At 41.1% G+C, this 21,354-nt stretch overlaps 1 protein-coding gene across 1 annotated transcript in view; it reads left to right on the top strand.

Moving 5' to 3' along the window:
* LOC131249268 (disease resistance protein SUMM2-like) overlaps positions 1–12,936 on the top strand; it is an 89,890-nt gene extending 76,954 nt beyond the window's left edge. The window contains exon 3 of the mRNA XM_058249920.1: positions 10,162–12,936. Within this exon, the coding sequence (XP_058105903.1) occupies positions 10,162–12,827 (2,666 nt within the window). The 3' untranslated portion in view covers positions 12,828–12,936. The remainder of the gene's footprint in view (positions 1–10,161) is intronic.
* The last annotated feature ends 8,418 nt before the right edge of the window (positions 12,937–21,354 follow it).

Below are 21,354 nucleotides of genomic sequence, written 5' to 3'. Positions count from 1 at the left end.
CCTTCCCCCTTTCTTCAAATCTATCAGCCATTTACTCTCGACTATTGAAACTCGCACATAAAGGCTGGTGGGATGGGGTGATTAAATTTTTGGTCAGTTGACTGGACTGGCCTTGGGCCCCTCAGTGACTGGTGCCAACAGGATCTATCGGAAGACTTGTTCGTTTATCGATTAAAGACATGTTCAGGCCTGAAGGACCCAAAATTCTTTTGTTGATTCTTTCGTATCTTCCGCAGCACATTTGAGACTTCTTGATAGAGGAGGGTTTTTGTACTTCTACAAGTGACGACAAGATTGTTTGGTCATTGAATTCTTCGGGTGATTTCAGTGTCTGATACCATGTCAAATAACCATTTACTCTAAAATCTTAAACAGTCAGAGTGGTGTATCAATTAATGTATATCAAGGGGCTTTATTACTCCAATAGGATCAACGTGGGAAGTGTGAAGAGAGCAAGGGACATGGAAAGCTTAGGCAAGATAGGTATGACATGCTAAATTACCGCCCAAAATTTCTCTATTTTCCTGAAAGACTTTGAAGAGTGCGCTCCGATGTTAGGATTCAAGCTAGGGGAATTCTATTGGTGTTAAAGTGCGAATGTTACCGCTATGGCAGGAACATGATCCTCATTATGAATCACTGGCCTCTTCTCCAAAGGCAAGCTTGCTACCAAGGTGTGGTCTTTCTTCTCTTCTATTTGTAACATTTCTTTCTTGGAGAAAAAACCAGCCGTATGAAGAGCTAGCCAATGTTGGGCAGCGGCCTCCTTGGCCGATTGCTTACCTGTCATGCTTGGAATGCTCCATGCCTGCTCTTTAATTTGGGAAATTTGGAAGAAAAGAAATGGCAGCCGGTATGAGGGAATCCAAGTGGACCATGGAAGGGTAATCTCTTGTATTCAAACTTAGTCGTGATTTATCTCCCCGTCTCCCCCACTGCCCAGGAATATGCAATTGTCCCGCCAGATGCCCTTTCGGCAGTTGAATATCAATTGTTTATCCCCCACCCACCCCAAAACATCCATCTATCAGTGGTAAGGTTAACATCGATGGCTCTGCGCTCAGTAACACAGGTTGGTCTGGTGGTGGTGAGGTCGTTAGAGACACCCTAGGAAACTTCATTTTGGTGTTTTCAGGTGGATATGGCCTAGGAACTAACATCCAAGGTGAGGTTCGAGCCTTGGCTGAAGGGCTTTTTTTTTCTTTTTTTGTGGGTTCTGGCTTTCCCAACATCAGTGTGGAGAGTGATCCCAAATTGGTGACTTTAATAATACGTGGAAGATGTGGTACTGGAGTGCTCGAGTACAGAGTCTCAACCTAAAAGCCAATATTAGAGTGAGGCATACGCAGGAGGCTAATGGGGTTGTAGACATATTGGCCAGGTTAGGAGGTTAGGCAATGACTCTCAGATGGTCAGATTCTTTTGTGATTTGGTGGAGCTTCCAAAGGCCATTCAAGGGACCATCTTCCTCGACACAGTGGTTTGACTAATATTGGTTACAAGGGATAAAGGCTTTCTCTTGGTTTTCGGTCTTTTGTTTTGTTTGGGGTATATGATATATAGGAGGGCCCTGACAATTTTCAGGCTTAGGACAGTCGCATCTATCACGCGTACATTAGTCACATGCCCTGTGAATAATGTCCCTCTTTGTTTCTTTTCTTTTCTTTTCTTTTTTTTTAATTTCTTTTTTTATGTATGCATATGAAAGCGTGCCAACATGCGGTGGCTTTTTATGTGACAACGTGGACGGACCAGGCAATGTGTCAACAACATGAAAAGGAGAAATGTGAAATAATGACCACCATTCTTTTAATTGTTGACCTTCATTTTCTTTATTTATTTATTATTATTATTTTTTAAGTTCATCTATTGCCTTTAAAATCATGTAATCATCCACCTTCACCGGAATTGTCCAATTAGTCACCATTCTATGCACCCTGGGGGAACCGCGGAAGCACACAGAAGTGCATCTAAGATAGTAATCCAATAGCACCAAGCAAACACAAAGAGAACACGGTAATTTAACGTGGAAACACCCTTTTGGGAAAAAACCACGGCGCGAAGCGACAGATGATCTTTATGAAAGCAGAAATTACAAAGAGAAAGAGCTTACCGATTCAAACAACATCGAATCTCATCCTTGCTATACCCTTTGAAACCCTAGAACAATTTAGAACACATTAGAACACCTTCTATCCCGTTTACACACACACACACACACACACACACACACACACACACACACACATATATATATATATATATATATATATATATATATATATATATATATATATATATCCTTATAAAGAATCCCAAACGAAATCAGAAACAAATCCCGCAAATTCGCAGTTTTGCGAAAAATTTGTGCAGAATCTGTCAATCCATCAAAGGTCTGTCGATGTCATCGAAACCCGAACTAACACCTCAACTGTCTAGAGACAAAACATGATTTTCTAGAAATTCTCGATGGCATCGAAAAAGTGTCCAGTTATCCAGCGACCAACTGAAGAAAATCCAAAAAATATCGATAGGATCAAGAACTGTTTGATTCCATTGAAGGTGACATCGAACAAACTGTCGATAGCATTGGCAGACCCTATATCTGACTCAATTTAAGACGTCAAATACAACACTCCGGGGCCATTTATTGTGGGACCCGCCAAGGGACAGCCTGCTATTTTTTTATTTTTTTTTCGTATTAGAGATGCACACATCACCATCACCAATGGTCTGGATGAGATGTGCCAAGTATATATGTCACCATCGTGGGGCCCGTACCCGCTGGCAAAAGATTTCTAGTCAGTGTGCTTGGGTCCCTCGATGCAAGCGCATCTCACTAGATTTTCTACGAGTGGCCTCTGAAAAATGCATGGCCGCTTTTGGGCCCATTACAATTTGCAACTACTGGGCGGTGATGATTGAGGGTCATTATTTCCGTAAGCATGAATGCCATTCTACCATGTCAGGTGTTCGAGGTCTGAACCGTAGCCCACAAACGGAGGCCCAAGGACTACAAACAGAGGCCCGACCCACCACCATAGGCACTGACAAGAAGGAACCATTGTATATTAAACTTCCAGAAGAACGTTATACGATGACTCCCTGGCAAAATGAAAATCATGTAGCATCATAAATGTCCATTTGGCTTTTATGGAAAGCTTAGGTAACTAATTTGGACGGTCATAATAAAGGGAAAAAATAAATAAATATGGCTCCCTATTCTTTAATAGGGGCCGATTTGGACTGTGAGAATTTACCCACGTACGTGCATGTAGCTAGTAAGAAAACCACGAACAAATGCGTATAGATTGTTTGTAGAAATCCAGATCTAAGTGCCTAGTATGCTGATGCCTTGGCATATACAAGGGGAGACAATGGTTTGGTAATCCAGGTTCACGAATGATTTGTTGATCTAGATATCTAAAAACACAAAGTCGGCACAATCTGAAAAGTGGGTGTCCTTATACCCATGATGACGATGGTGTGATGGTCCACCAGCAGATCATCTGATGATGTCAGTGACCCTTGAACAATCAATCAGATCAACCGTGATTTTAGTATTTTTTTTTATGGAATGCTCGATGATTATTGTATGCATCACATCATGAAGATCTAAAATAGTTCTGTAATATTAATAAGATATGCCCAAGATGAAATCATACCTGAATAGTCTGCCATATTTGAAAACACTTAATTATTTGTTTTTGTATCTTTCACACTTTCCACCCTTTTTTTTGTTATGCGAGGGAACCAGTACTATATTTATAAGCGATGAATGTGAGAATTGTTCAATCCATTGCAACTATTTTTTACTTCTAGGTCTCTGCATAATGTTAGACTATGTCCACTGAAATACCTGTAGACATGGTGACAGGGAAGCACTACCACCCTTCATGTATTTAAACCGATCACAACTAACATGGCCCATCTGTATATCCAAATCCAAATAATCCAATAACCAAAACAAATTTGACCAATCTAAGTCATTGATCCGTGGAGGCGCTCAATGAAAAATCTTTTATCATAAACCATCCCACATCTACATTTCAACTGTACTGATGGTCCCAATGGCATTTTTGTAATATGGTTTACTTTGTTATTTGTTGCTTAGTTTGTTAGTAGTACTTAGGATCTTGAAACCTAACATCCTAGATTAGTTAGCTCTTTTTTAAATGATATTTAGAAGTTGTTGATGCGGAAATTTGGTAGTCTCTTGATAGGCTGTTGTATACCTGCAAAACAAATCACAATGGGAGCCTCACCGTTGCAGGGGACCCTCTGATGCCAAAATTAAAACAGACACTCTGGGTCTAGTTGAATTAAGGTTTTTGTGTGTACCTTTCACCATAGGTGAGGTCCTTATTTATAGTCTAGTGGTGCCAGCTACATATATGGCAATGAATCTTCCGTATAGTCGTGTATCATCCTAGGAACTGTCCTTGGGATCCAAGGTGTTATCCTCGGCGTGATTCTTGACGAAGATCCTGGGGAGATCTTATCTTAACATCTCCAAGTGATTGGCCTCCGAGTGCTCAAGGTTGACGGCTGAGTCTGACCTCAAAGGCGAGGTGGTCGAGGTCCGTGGTTGGTTTCGGATGACCAAGGCTGACCTCAAGGTCAAGCTTATCGAGGCCCTGCGTACTAGGTAGAATCATTGATTGTGGTCAGCATCCACCTTCGATGTCAAGTCGGTACTCATAGTCGTTCGTTGGTCACGAAAGTGGAGTGTTAGTTGGGCCCGACGTTACACCTTGTGGTCGGTCCTCGGGCTGGTCGTGGGACTCGACAGTAGAGGTTGAGCTAATCTCTTCTTCCATGCTTTGTGTTCTCTCTCATGTTGGTTAACTTGGTTAGTCCATTTTCACCCAAAACAAAAGTCTTTCTTCAAGAAAAGAGTTTCAATCTCATGCCTCAGAATTTCTAAAGTTTTCCCTTCCTTTCCTTTCTCTCATTGCAAGCAAAGGCTCCTTTAGTTACTTTTGTTACACCAAAACTTAGAGAGCAACTACTCATGACTGTCTCTATTAGAAGGACATCTTTGGTTTCGAAACCATTGGGCCCAAATATAGAAAAAAGACAACTTAATATTGAAAAATCATTGACATCTAGACAAATGGTGTAAACATGAAATGTATCTAAATTATCCAAAATGATGGTCCAATTCTGTGTTGGGTAACTACAGAAACACCCAAGGACGAATCAAGTAAAGTACACGTAACAACACAACCAAATCCAAACAAGAATCCGAATTTTAAATGGAAAAACCTTTACAAGAAAAACCATGGAACAAAGTGATGAGTAATGCACTATGAAAACAGAAATTACAAGAGAGAGAGTTTTACTGATTCGAACAAACCTCGAATCTACTTCACAAGCCCTAGTTATGCCCTTGAAATCCCTAGGAACAAATTAGAAAGCCCTCTCTATACCCTAATCCCGATTACACCCAATACATATATACTATCATAACCGAAATAGGAAATAAATTCTACACTTACGCAATTCTGCTCGCATCTTAAATGGAACTTTGATGGCATCAACCACTCATCGAGGATTCGTGGATGGCATTGAACTTCAATGACATCGAGTAGCAATACTAAAACATTCCAGCAATCAACATGAAATTTTCTGAATTTTCTCAATGGGATCAAGGACCTGTCAATGGCATCGACCTCTGATGGATGGCATTGAGTGGTCTATTGATAGCATCAACAGACCCTATTGCTCATAGATTCAAGACACCAACAACATTGTGTATGTTGCACCTAATATATCTCACAAAATGCATCTTCTTTTTCTTCACCGATCTGTGTGCTCCAAGACATCAACTAAAAGCTTGAGTAGACTGGATCAAACCCATGGCTCTTGAGCTTAATTTTTGTGATCATCTGCCAGGGGGGGCCATATATATGTTGAGTGATCCAAAACATATAATAGATGGCCCAAATATCTCCTTCAAGTAATCATTGTAGCTTCTTTTTTTTTAATTTTAATTTTTTAATTTTTTTAATTTTTTTTGGTTAGCTTGTTAGTACACAACGTGTCAGTACACAGACTCCATGTTAGCCACCCCCACTAGGGATCAATACCAAGACCAAGTGTTGAAACGAGGTATCTCCACTCAGTCTACCAGTTGAGCTATGGATCTGGGTGTAGTAACCATTGTAGCTTATCGTGAAGAATTCTTGCGGTGTTTATTGGTGAGTTGTATGTCGTTTGTACAGCGTATGAGGTGTGTTGAGCTCACCTATGGAAGATCTGTGTCATTTATCAGGCAGGGTATAGCATGAACATACCATAGACCGGAATCGGATTGCGTACCGAGTTTCTCATTGTGCTCTTATCGTACTGAGTAAATTTTGTTGGGCCCATCGTGAATGCATTTAGTTTATCCACGTCGTCCATCCGTTTTTCTAGATCATTTTAGGGGTTGAGACCAAAATTTAAATATATCAAAAGCTCAAGTAGACCATACCATAGGAAACAGTGGAAGTATTGATTTCCACCATTGAAACATTCCTAAGGCTCTGACAGTGGTGTTTATTTGTCATCCAACCAGTTCATAAGATCATACAGACATGGATGAAGAGAAAAAAACAAATACAAGCTTGATTTAAAACATCCGTGGCCTTCAAGAACTTTTCAACGGTAAATGTTCAAGTCACACTGTTTCATGTGGTGTGTTCCTTTTGAGTTTTTCATATCCTTCATTTTTGGGATGAACCCCTAAAATTATCTGTTAAAATGGATGGACGGAAAGGATGAAATGCACGAATGACAGTAAGCCCCACAGGGTTTACTCAGTACGCAATCCACTTCCACGTAGACCAAAAACAGCGAAGCGGATTGGCTGGTGTACCTCACACCAGCTTAGCTGTCTTGACGTAAGCAAGTTCTGTGGGTCTGATCATGAGGTATGTGTTATATCCAAACCGTTCATCCCTTTGGTGAGCTCGTCTTAAGGCTTGAGACAAAAAAATAAGATAGATCTAACTATCAAGTGGACCACACTACAAAAAGCAATGGGGGATTGAACATCTACCATTGGAACCCTTTTTGGGGTCACAAAAGTTTTGGATCAGTATTAAATTTGTTTTTCATCTTCATTCAGGTCTTTGTGACCTTATGAACAGATTGGATGGAAAATAAACGTTATGGCGGGCCCTACCAATTGTTTAACGGTGAAAATCATTATCTCCACTGCTATTTGTGGTGTGGTCCAGATGATCTTTGGATATGATTCATTTTTTCGATAATGCTCTAAAATAATCTCCAAAAATAGATGAACGGTGTAGATATAATAAATACGTCACCGTAGGGCCATGTAACTTTGATCTCCTTTGAACCGTTCGTACAACTCGGAGCTCGAGGTGCGTCAGTTCTCGTCTTCGCACGACATGTACCTACAGCAGCTACAGTAGATCAAAACTTGCATAATAAAAGTGTGTTGGAAGAACAGTTCTGATTAGACACGCATGTATGGCTCGCTCGGCAGGTGTGCTACTTTGACATCTTATACCTAGTACTCTTAAGTTGCATCCTCTGCAATGAATGGCCCAGTTCTTTACATCTGCACTGTTCTGAAACTTATTCTACATAAAGCTCAGAAGGCACATTTCTTTCAACCGTACACAATTTTAAGGGTGTATCCATTTTTTTCGTAGAAATTAAAAAAATGGATTTTAAGGGCCCGCGGTATTCCCAAATGCCCAGAATATTAAAAGGATTAAACAAATGTTTCATATAACCTCGTGACAACTTTTTTTAAAAAACGCTGGGACAACATTTTTTTAAAGTTGGGATGAAATCACCCCTATCATCCTTTTGTGTTGAGTCCAGCATGTGACAGGTAGGGGAGGAATTTGGATTGGTAAATACTGTGGGCCTCACTATGGTGTTTGTTAGAAATTCATATTGCTCACATGTTTTGTCAAATCATTTTATGGCATGGGCCTAAAAATGAGGTAGATCCAAAGCTCAAGTGGGCCACACAACAAAAAACAATAGAGATTGTATGCCAACATTGAAATATTCATAGGGCTGCATAAGCTTTGGATCAAGCAAATATTTTTATTCTTTTAGTTCATTCTCATGGTAAGGAGTTTTATGACCATTTTGGCCACTTTATGAACAGTTTAGATTGCATATAAACATTAGTGGAGCCTGAAAAAGTTTAAATAGTAGACAATACCTTTCAACTATTTCTAGTTGTGTGGTCCACTTGAGTTTCAAATCTGTCCAATTTTTTGTCTAATGTCTGAAAATTATCTTCCAAAATGAATGGATGGAATGGATTTTCCACAAATATCACGGTGGGCCCAACATAGCTTATGGTGGTATAAACCACATGGAAAAAGCTTTTCCCTCCAAATGACTTGTAGGGTAACCGGACCTATGTAGAGATGGATGATCTTATTGGGCCCACTATGATATATATATTTTATCCACGCCGTCCATTCATTTTAAAATTTCATTTTAGGGAATGAGCCCAAAAATGAGGCATATCAAAGGTTCATATGGACCACACCATATAAAGCAGTGAAATTGAAAACTTACCATTGAAAACCTTTTCGGGGTGATAAATTTTTTTAATGTAACTCATTTTTTGGCTCATGACGTTAAATTAAATTCTAAATCTAATGGACAGATTGGATTCAACACAAATCATGATAGGACCCACGACTCTTATAACATGACAACATCAACCCTTATTACGTTACAATCACGACTTCCTCAACCTCGACTCATATGACATGATAACCACGATCCATATAATATGACAACCACGACCCATATAATATGAAAACCACAACCCATATTACATGAAAATCACGACCCATATAACATGACAACCATGACCCATATAACATGACGACCATGACTCATATAACATGACAACCATGACCCATATAACATGACGACCACGACTCATATAACATAACAACCTCGACCCTTACCACATTACAACCACGACCTATACCCATATAACATGATAACCACAGCCATTAATATAATATGCTAAGCTCGTGGCTGTCAGGTTGATGTAGTTAATAACTTGATTATTTTTAAATAATAGGAGTTGAGGCCCACAAAGGGGTGATTCGTTTCGTCCACCTTATCAGTCAACTTGCCGTGGACCCAAAAAGTCCTGACTTGGGCAGTGTCCACTTCTAACAAACATCACAGTAAGCCTGAAAAGTTTTAACAGCGAGTGTCATTGTCATCATTATTTTCTATTGTGTGGCCCACACGAGCTCTAGATCAGGCTGATATTTGGGCCCTAGCCCTAAAATGACATGGCAAAAAGGATAGGCGGCGTGGATTATACACATACATCAATGTGGCCTCCATGAGTTGGGTCTTGCCCACTCTTAAAAAGGCTTCCGTCCACATCATTTTCTCAGCATTAAATACGACTTAACTTCTTATTCACTCAAAAACCATACAATTACGGAACCAAGGACAAAGGTAATTTGGTCTAAAAACCTTCTCAAGACCTCTCGGAAGGCTACCCTCGAAATATTTCGAAGGTCGAATTTGTTTCAAGATTTTGACCATACAACTATGTCAGTATGGTCAAAATCCCAAATAAAAATTGCCAGACTCTAAAAGAGCAGAAAAAATAGAGGAACAATCTATGACTTGAAGTTATGTCCACCTAACCAATAACTTCCAACCTTTTATGTTTGTGTGACATCCAACCCATCCAATAAGTTGGTCTTATCATGAAGATCTAAAAAATTTATTTAAAAAATTGTATTCACTGAGTGCATCACACTTCATTTTTTCTACTTATTAATGGGTAAATTTTGTTTTATATGATGTGGCCCACATAATTATTTTACAGTGATGATTGTTTCAATAGATGATACTCATGATGGGACCAACATATTGGAAGGGTTGGATGTCACATTCACTTCATATGTTGGATGTTATCTGCTGGTTGGACTGAGATCTAGTCTTTAAACATTCTGCATAATTGTAAATATTAGAAGTTGGAATTTTTAAATATCCAGTTGAGTTTTTGGGTTTTTAAACTTTGATCAGTCTGATATGTTGCGATTTTCATGAAATTTGGTACGACCAAACACACCTGAACTCTTTTTATATTTCAGGCTCAATAATTTTTTATTTTAATTTTCTAAGTTGCTATTGCAGTAGTGGCTATGGAATTCTTCTGGGAGGCTACCAAGAATGCATGGGCTCAATACAACTGCTCTAGAAGGCTGGAAGAGAACCTTACTGTTCTGAGAACCGAAATGCGAGGGTTGAGTAGCCGGGAGTGCGACATAAAGAATGAATTGAAGCGGGTGGAGGTAGTGCATGGAAGGAAGCTAAAAGAAGAGGTGAGTTTATGGCTGGAAAATGTGGAAAAAATTACGAGCGAAGCAACAAAGGTAGAAGAGGATTGTAGAGAAGTAAGGAGATATTTCTCGCTTTCGCGTGTAGCATTGGGAAAACTTGTCATAGATAAGATTGAAGAGGTGGTGAAGTTAAAGGAGAAAGGTCAATTTTCAGGAGGGTTACTTGCTGATCTAGTACCTGAAAGTGGAAGTATGCCTATGATGAAACTCGTGGGTAGAACGAGAGATGAAAGAAATTCGGAAGAGATTTGGGAGTCCTTGATGGATCGCGTGGTCAAAACTATTGGTGTCTATGGCATGGCGGGAGTTGGCAAGACGACCATCATGACCCAGATCCACGATAGAATAACGCGCTCCGGAAAATTTGGCCATGCCGTTTGGGTGAAACCGCCTAACGGTTCTAATATTGAGAGACTGCAGAATGGTATTGGACAAGCAATAGCATTGGATCTTTCCCATGAAGAGGATGAAATGAGAAGGTCAGTGAAATTGTTGGAGGCTTTGAAGTGGAGGGGGAATAATTTCATTATCATCTTTGATGAAGTGTGCAAACCATTTCCATTAGAAAAGGTAGGGATTCCCAAGGGCGATGCATGCAAAATAATATTGACTACTCGATCAAAAAATGTTTGTCGAGACATGAAGTGCGATAGAAAGATTGAAGTAGAGGTTCTTTCAAGAGAAGAAGCATGGAAATTGTTTAAGGAAAGGCTCGGGGCTAATGTGGTGCTTTCTATGGAAGTAGAACCGATTGCAAAGCTTATCACTGAAGAATGTGGTGGTTTGCCTCTTGGAATCATCACAGTAGCAAATGCAATGAGAGAAAAGAATGACGTTAGAGAATGGAGGAAAGCATTAGAGGAGTTAAAATGCTCAACAATGGAGATGGAAGGCATGGGTGATCAAGTTTTTCGAATTTTGAAATTTAGTTACGATAGAATAAAATCTGAGAGGAGTCGATCTTGTTTCTTGTATTGTGCTTTGTTTGAAGAGGGCTATGGAATCAATGATGAAGGCCTGATAGAACATTGGGTTGCAGAAGGATTGATAGATGATATGGGAGACTGGGAAAAGGAACTCGACAAAGGCCACACAATATTGAAAGAACTGATTGATTTAGGTCTGTTGGTGAGTTTTGATCATAGCTTACTGATGCATGATTTAATCAGAGATTTGGCCATAGGCATTACAAGGAAGACCCCTCGGTTTGTGGTCAAGGTTGGGACCGGAATAAGAGGATCAATTGGTGTAGAAGAATTTACTGAAGATGTTGAGAGAATCTCATTAATCGGAAATGAAATTGAAATGCTTTCGGGAGAACCAAACTGCCCAAAACTCTCCACATTGTTGTTGAAAATGAACTTTCTCTCAGGCAATATTTCTCATGAGTTCTTCAATCGCATGAAGAGCCTCAGAGTTCTAGACCTCTCTATCACTAAGATTGAATATTTACCAGCATCAGTTTCAAACTTGGAGAACCTGCGTGTACTCTTATTAGAAAATTGTAGGATGTTAAGGGAGGTACCGTCCTTAGAAAAGCTCAAACATGTAAAGCTTTTGAACCTCAGTGCTACAGACATCAAAGAATTGCCGCATGGGATGGAATGTTTAGTTAACCTCAAAGAGCTGTGTGTTTCATCTTCTACAACAAATAGGTTGAATGCTGTTGGTTGTAATTCCTTAGTGCTTCCTGGTACTATTGTGAAGTTGGAAATGTCTCAATGCGAGCTGTCAAGCTTACCTTACCTCTCTCCCTTGCAACGGTTACAGAAATGTAGTATCTCGTGGTGTAGCATGAAGTGGTTGTTGCCGATAAGAGATAACAGCACCGTAACGTCTTTACCCTCAATACAGTCTCTGAATCTATACGAGCTTCCAAGTTTTAGGGGTCTGTGTGAGGGAGTCTTGCTGCCTGGCTCATTCGCATGCCTCGGACGCCTGGTCGTCGACGGATGCAATGTATTGGAGAGTCTCATGTCAGTTGCATTGTTTCAGCACCTCCAATGCCTCGAACACATTGAAATTCAAAAATGCAGTGAGATGGAGGAGGTAATACAAGGAGGAGAAGAAGCTATGGTTGAAGAAAGTGATAACAACAACAATAACAATATCATTCTACTCCCGAAGTTGAAGGAGTTGTATTTGCATCGTTTAGGGAAATTGAAAAGCATTTGTAAGCTGGTACTCACCTGCCCTTCCCTTAATAAGATCCATATAGTGGGTTGTCATCGGCTGAAGACGATCCCTCTTTCCTTGGGCCACTCAACATCTGTTGTGGTAGGAGAGATAGAAGGAAGCAGAGAGAGGTGGGATGCATTGGAGTGGGATGATTCCAACACCAAAACACTACTCCTACCTCTCTTTCAAGAAGTAGATGAAGCAGCAGGAGGAGGAGGAGAAACACGGGGAATCAAAAGAAAAGCAGAAGAAGAACTACAACAGGTTGCGAGGATTTCCTAATTAATATGAGAATGGCTTTGTATGTATTTCAATTAACAGCGAGGATCTCCTAATTAATATGAGAATGGCTTTGTATGTATTTCAATTAATAGCGAACATGAGTATGGCTATGTATTTCAATTAACGGCAAGGATCTCCGAACCTCGGACCTTCCCTTGAAACTCCTGATAGAGCACATCACTTGAACTTTGTTGATTTAAAAAAAAATAAATTATATACACACACACACACACTTTCAGGCGGGCCCACACAAATTAACAAGCATTGGTGAGAAATGTGATGTCAGTGAGAATGGCGTTTGTTCTTCTCCCTGTCATTCTTAATGTGCTTTTTTTCCTCTTCCGTTGATTTAGTGATTAGCTTTTGGATGTGATTACGGGAGTTTACCTCCAAGAGGTTCAGTACCTTGGTTTGGGCAATCTTTACATCAAATCCATACCATCCAATCGATTGGCCACCTCTTGAAAAATCATAACTCAAAGATGGGGGAGGTGAAATCCACTCCATCCATGAGATGCATCAGCCCATTTTAGTCCCAAGGCCCAAAATTCGGACGCGGATTTCCTGAGAATGCCTTTCCCAGGAAGTTCCTGCGATGGGAACCCAGGTGGGGCCCACTGATGTTTGTGAAAAATCCTCCCCATCCATCCCTTTTGTGAATTCATTTTAGGACATGTTGCCAAAAATCGAAATATCCAAAGCTCAAGTGAGCCGAAAAAGTGATAATTAAACGTCCACAGTTGAAATATTCGTTAGGCCACAGAAGTTTTGATTCATGCTAATATTTTTGTTTACAGTTCATCCTAATAGGAATGACGTTCTTAACGGTATGGATGGCATCTAAACATTACTGTTGAACCTAGGAAGGTTTCAACGGTAGAAATTTCCCTAACCATATTTTCCTTTAGCACGGCTCACCTGAGCTTTGGATACGGTTTTTCGTAAAATGTCCTAAAATGAACTCACAAAACGGATAAACGGGGAGGATTTTTCACAAACATCATGGTGGGCCCCACCTGGGTTCCCAGCGCAGGAACTTCCTGCGGAAGGCTTTCGCAGGAAATCCGCGTCCCAAAATTCAGCCTTATCTGTAATTCAGGTGGACCACATTAGTGGAAATAGTGTGTACATGGATGCCAGCCCTCCAAACTGTTTCCCTTGATGTGGCCCAGATAGACCACGGATAAGCCTAATCATGGTGGGCACAGCGTAACTTTTACTGAGGCAGCTGATGGTTGGACTGGATTTTACATAATGGGCCTTTTAAAAAGTCAATTGCGGATGTCCCTCTCTCAACTGTTCCTTTCGGCGTGGCCCATCTGAAGCAGAAGTCAGCTTGATTTTTGATCCCTGGGGCTAAAAATGGACGATGCAACCGACGGTCGGAGTGGATTGTACATACACATCATGGTACACCCCATAAAAAATTAAGGGTGTGCGTCCCCATAAAAAAAATTTCTGATTACGTCCATTCGCTGTATTGGGCTCAAGATAGCATGATGCCAAGCTGCTCGTGAGCGAGCTGCGGGCTTGGTATAGGTTGCACCGAACGCCGTTTCCATGTGATGGCCCGTCTTAGGAAGATCCTGCGACATGAAGCTAGGTGGGGCCACCAAAATGTATGTGAGAAATCCACCCCATCCATCCATTTTTCCATATCATGTTAGGATATAGGCTCAAAATGAGGCAGGTCCAAAATCGTTTGGGCCGCATGCAGGAAAATGTGAGGATTGAAGATCCACAGTTGAAATATTCATAGGGCCACGGAAGTTTTGGATCAGGTTAATATTTTTGCGTTTTCAGTTCATCCATGGATAGCATATAAACATCACGGTGGACTCCAAGGGAGGTTTCAACGATAGGGCATTTTCGTACTCACATGACCCGGGTTTGCTCACAAATTATAGGGCAGATGTGAGCCCTACCAAATGATCATCGAACATGACCATGCCTTATCCATGGTTGATCTGACATTGGTGAATTCCCTAAGAGATCAGTCACATCGAATGCATTTATGTTCTAATAGATCCCTCCAATCTAATGGAGGGATGGCCCACCAACAAAGTCAATGGCTTGGATTTAAAGATCTAAATAAATGAATGGTCTATGATCTCCACATTTTTTTTCATTAAGAAAACCTTAGGGAGAGATTGAATAAAGGAGAGGCCTATACTTAATAATGTGACAAGAGGGGTATGGGTTTCTTTGGTTGGGGAATTGTTAAACCTGTTTTTAGGCAAGGGCTCACCATGTTGTATATTAAAGATCCATCCAGTCCATCAAGGTGAAAATCAATAATTAGACAGTAAATGCTTAAGATAAGCCTGAATAAAAGTTCACATGGGCCACACCAATGGGAAAATTTCAAAAAAATCCCAAAAGTACTAAGTTCACAAGGTATGTTTGAGTATTTTTTTTTTGTTTTTTTTTACTTCTTTCTTTTTTTCTTTTTTTCTCTCCATCTGTCTGTGTGACCTTGACAACAGGTTGGATGGCAAATAAACATTGCCATGAGCCCATGGTGGGCATTCAATCACCACTATTTCTAGTAATGTACTCCACTTGAGATTTGGTTCTACCTCATGTTTTATCTCATGCCCTACTAAAAGGTGGTAACATGGATAGACGGCATTGATAAGACACATCCACTGTAGTGGGCTCACATATATTTTTTTAGTAGCATACAGTACGGACCTAGGTGCTTTGTGCTGCCCTTATGAGTCTTGAAAAGAGAAGGTGCCTTTGTTGGAACACCTTATCCTGCCATGCGGGTGGTGTTGGGGGCCTTGCACAAAACCTTAGGATCTAGCCTCCCGAAACAAACCAGAATTGTGGATAATAAAGCAATGAAATAAATCAAAGCATAAATCACACACTACACGAGATTTTTACGTGGAAAACCCTCAGAGAGGAAAAAATCACGGGACCTCGTCCAAATCAACAATTCACTATGAAGTAGAACATTACAACCTTCTTCACTCACGCAGGAGTGGATAAACAATAAGAGAACTAAAGAAAACGGAGAGATCTCACCGATTACAAGGACATAGAAGCGCTGAGATATAAATTGCATAGTAGAAAACCTCCATGAGCATAACCTCCCTTTTATAAGCTTCCTCTCTCTCTCTCTCTCTCTCTCTCTCTCTCTCTCTCACACACACACACACACATACCTTTGATAGCCCTCTTATGTTTTTCCTATATCTGGAAAAACCCTAGGAACCCCTATTTATAGTTTTAGGAAACTCTTTTCCGCATCCCAGTTGCGAAAGGACTGAAAATTCGCAATCCGCACAAAATCGGGGAACGAATTGCGTAACCACGACCGGTCGAGAGCCATCCACGACCGGTCGAGCACCACCCTTCACCAGTCGAGCACCCCGGAGAAAAATAGTCCAAAGTCGCTGGACTTTGAATCGAGTCAGGACTCGACTCCACGACTGGTCGTGCACCAGCCCTCGACCGATCGAGCGAGGCTCACGACCGGTCGAGCATGGGACAAAAATCTCATCAATTCTCCCCCCTTTTGTCCCAGGAGGGATTCACCTTCTTCAAGCCAGTCAGGTTTTTACAAACCTCAAACTTGTCATTGAGCAAAACCTTGGTCGTCATGTCTGACCCATTATTGTTCGTGTGGACCTTCTCAAGCTGTAACACCTTCTGTTTCAAAGTATCCCTGATCCAGTGATACCGAATCTCTATGTGCTTTGACTTGGAATGCTGACTTGGATTCTTGCTCAAGTGTCTAGCACTCTGACTATTGCAATAGACCACGTGCTCCTCCTGCTTCAGGCTAAGTTCCTGTAAGAACATCTTCATCCAAAGCATCTCTTTACATGCTTCTGTGACTACAATGTACTCGGCCTCTGTCGTCAATAACACTACGACCTTCTGTAGCTTACTCTGCCAAGAAACCGATCCCCCTGCAAACGTGAACATGAACCTCGATGTAGACTTCCTGGAATCTATGTCACCTACCATATCTGCATCTGTGTAGCCCTCTAACACAGGTTTACCGTCCCCATAGCATAGGCTCAACCTGGATGAGCCTCTTAGATACCGCAGTATCCACTTAACCGTTGCCCAATATTCTTTGCCAGGATTGGCAAGATACTAGCTGACAACACCAACCGTATATGCTAAGTCTGGGCGTGTACACACCATAACATATATCAAACTTCCTACAGCTGACGCGTAGGGTATCTTCTGCATCTCTTCCACCTCTACCTTCGTCTTGGGACACTGCCTGTCACTCAATCTGAAGTGACCATCCAGTAGAGTACTAACTGGCTTTGCTACATTCATATTGAACCACTATAGGACTTTCTCAATATACCGCTCTTGTGACAGACAAAGCTTCCTACTGCTTCTGTCACGGGTTATCTCTATTCCTAGGATTTGTCTAGCCGGGCCCAAGTCTTTCATTGCAAAAGACTTACCCAATTCTTGTTTCAGCCTGTCAATCTTCTTGATGTCTTTCCTATGATGAGCATGTCATCAATGTATAATAGTAGAACTAAGAAATCACCATTTGAGAACTTGCGCGTGAACACATAGTGGTCCGAATTTGTTCTGTCATACCCATGCTGTAACATAAACGAATCAAACTTCTTGTACCATTGCCGTGGAGCTTGTTTCAGCCCATACAAGCTCTTCCTTAGCCTACACATCGTATGCTCTTTTCCCTTGACTTCGAACCCCTCTAGTTGGTGCATGTAGATCTCTTCTTCCAGGTCACCATGCAGAAAGACAGTTTTAACATCTAACTGCTCTATCTCTAGATCCATGCTAGCCGCCAACCCAAACAACACCCGTATGGATGTCATCTTCACCACTAGTGAGAATATCCCATCGAAGTCTATACCTTTCTTCTGACCAAACCCTTTCACCACAAGTCTGGCCTTGAACCTCGTCTGTGAATTCTTCCGCTCAACCTTCTTTCTGAACACCCACTTGTTGCTCAAAGCTTTCTTGCCTCTAGGCAATTTCACCATATCATAAGTGTGGCTCTTATGCAAGGATCATATCTCCTCTTTCATAGCTTTCAACCACTCCCCCTTATGCTTGTCGGCTAGGGCCTCAGAATAATTTTCTGGCTCTCCCCCATCAGTCAGCACAATGTACTCATGCGGTGAGTACCTCTTCGATGGCTGTCTGTCCCTAGATGATCTCTCACCTGTAGCTCAATAGGTGGATCAAGTGGGGGCTGCTCCCCTGATCCATCTTCTGAAGGAACTCTATCGTCCTCTGCACCTTACTGTATTCCCCTTTCATCAGGCACCATAGGAGGAATAATCGGATCCATGTTCTCTAGCTCGCCTGAACTAGGCTGGTTCTTCTCTAGCTTACCAATGTCTTTTATACATTGATCTTCAAAGAAAACCACATCTCTGCTCCTGACGAGCTTCTTCTCGGTCAAATCTCATAACCTATAACCGAACTTTTCATCACCATACCTCAAGAACATACATTGCCTGATCTTCATATCAAGCTTGGACCTCTCATCCTTTAGTACGTGAACGGATGCCCTGCATGCAAACACCCTGAGATGACTGTACGATGGATCCTTTCCAGTCCACACCTTCTCAGGTACTTCTCCATTCAATGGGGCTGATAAAGACCTATTTATCAAATACACAATTGTATGCATTACTTCTCTCAAGAACGTCTTGGGCAATTTCGCTTGGGATAACATGCATCTGATTCTCTCTACAATAGTGCGATTCATTCGCTCAACTACACCATTATGCTGGGGGGTCTTGGGAATCGTCTATTCATGTCATATACCCAGGGACTTACAATACATGTGGAAGTCGCCAATGTATTCACTACCATTGTCAGTGCGGATGCACTTCAATGATCTACCTGTCTCTCTCTCGACCATAGCATGAAACAATTTAAACACACAAAAGACCCCGTCCTTGAATTTCAAAGCATAAACCCAAACCCCCCTAGATGCATCATTTATAAAAGTAACAAAATATAATGCCCCACCCAAGGTTTTTGTCCTCATAGGACCACAAACATCAGAATAAACCAAATCTAATACATGCACTTTATTAACATAAGAAGCAGTTTTAATAAATGAAACTCTATGTTGTTTCCCTGATAAAGAATCAATACATGTTTTGAGATGTGTACCTGTCACGTTTAGATGGAGCTGCTTCCTCGCTAGTAGTTGAAGCCCTTTTTCACTCATGTGGCCTAGACGCCTGTGCCACATGTCAATTGCTGAATCTTTTGCTGCGTTCAACCCACCCTTGCACATACTGACACTTGCCTTGTAAAGGGTGCAACACTTCTTTCCTCTGGCTGTGATCAATGAACCCTTGATGAGCTTCCGTCGCTTACCAGTAAACCGGCTTTCATAGTCATCATCATCCAACCTTCCCGTCGACATTAAGTTGAGGCAAAGGTCCGGGATATGCCTCACATCCCTGAGAACCAATGTGCAGCCCACATCGGTCTTCACACAAATATCACCGACTCCCACGATTTTCGATATGCCAGAATTTCTCATCTTCACGATCCCATAGTCACCTGATTTGTAGCTTGTGAAGAAGTCCCTGAGTGGAGTCGCATGAAAAAAAGCTCTCGAGTCAATCACTCAGTCGGTGTCTTGACTCGTAGCTGTGAGACATATATCGTAATCTGCTGAAAGAATAACTATAACGTCGCTATCTGAAGAGACCGCAGTGGAATCTGATTGATCTTCCTTTCTTATCGTTCTTAGCCTTACGACATTCATGCTTATAATGGCCCTTCTTGCCATAATTCCAGCACTCAACATCTTTTCTGTTACTCGACTTGCCTCTTGATTTATCTCGGGCTTTCCCACCCTTCCTGTTCTTTCCTCTCCCCCGTTCCTGTGTCACAAGGGTTTCTTGCTGAGTAGACCCCTGAGACTTCCTCCTTATCTCCTCATTGAAAAGACAACTGGTTACCTGTTCCATGGATACTTTTCCGTCTGGCGCGGAGTTACTTAGAGACACCACCAATGTCTCCCAACTATCAAGCAATGAACTAAGAAAAAGTAAAGCCTGCAATTCATCATCTAGGACCATCTTCATAGAGGAGAGTTGGTTCACTATATTGCTGACATCATTCATGTACTCGGCCACAGAACCACCATCCTTGAACTTAAGATTCACAAGTCGCCTTATCAAAAAAAATTTATTACCGGTTGTCTTCCTCTCATACAACCCTTCTAATTTCAGCCATAGACTAGCGGCTGAGGTCTCTATAGACACATGGTGGAACACAGAATCATCCAGCCATTGTCTAATAAACCCCACCATCTTCTGGTTCATCTTCTTCCAATCATCATTAGACATATCCTTAGATTTTGCTAATATGCCTAAAATTGAAGAATATAGGTCCTTACAATAAAGCAAGTCTTCCATCTTAGCCTTCCATATGGTCCAGTTAGAACCATTGAAGCTGATCATCCTTGATGAGCCACCTTCCATAATTCAAAAAACCGATCCTACCCGTTCAACGAGCTTAGCTCTAATACCACTTTGTTGGGGGCCTTGCACAAAACCTTAGGATCTAGCCTCCCGAAACAAACCAGAATTATGGATAATAAAGCAATGAAATAAATCAAAGCATAAATCACACACCACACGAGATTTTTATGTAAAAAACTCTCATAGAGGTAAAATGTCACGCCCCAAACTCGGAAATCGGATTCACAGGAATCCCGATCGTCGAACTTAGTGCCAACAGCCTCCGTAGTACCCCATTCTTTGCTCCTGGCGTTCATATGCCAGATTTCGATCTTAGGATCCTACAAGGAGGATTTTTTTTGCCAATATACGTTTAACTCGTAATAAGCATAATCACAAGTATACCCAAATTACAAAGACAACATCATCATCACATATCCACTAATATAAACATTTGAATACAATACTGAAAGGAAAATACATAAATCGAAAATCAAGCTCCAGAAGACCGTTGTACACTCCAAGCTCAATACTGCTGCAACCTATCATCATCTCCACGCATCTATCGTGCATAAGCTTATAGAAAGCTTAGAGGTGATGTAAGTGTGTGCACAAGGTAAGTGCCAAGTATTCGATACAATGCCATCATCATATAATACGGGAAATACTGCTAATCCATAAATCGTACATTATCGGAATAAGCAGAAAGACTGACAAGATCATGAATTATTAGAGTAAGCAGAAATACTGACAAGATCATAGATCATAAGATAACAGAGTAAGCAATATAGAACAACTATGCAAATAAAGAATCATAAAAGCCAAATATCAAATGTTGAGGATGCAATGCAATATATAATTCCTGATGAGTTCACGAATAGCGTCAGCCGTATCTAGACCATATAAATGCAGAAACACAGTAACCTAAAATGCCGTATGCCGCGAATGTCATGCAATATGCGGTACGAATGGAATGACCATACTGGAGTGTGAAGTCGGGATGATGTACGTAGTATCGCAGGCTATGGGGTCCATCACAATGCACTTCTATCCAAACCAGTCCCATACCTAAATTTGGA

Source organism: Magnolia sinica, chromosome 6, assembly GCF_029962835.1.
Source record: "Magnolia sinica isolate HGM2019 chromosome 6, MsV1, whole genome shotgun sequence".
Lineage (NCBI taxonomy): Eukaryota > Viridiplantae > Streptophyta > Magnoliopsida > Magnoliales > Magnoliaceae > Magnolia > Magnolia sinica.
This window is presented reverse-complemented; position numbering and strand designations above follow the sequence as displayed.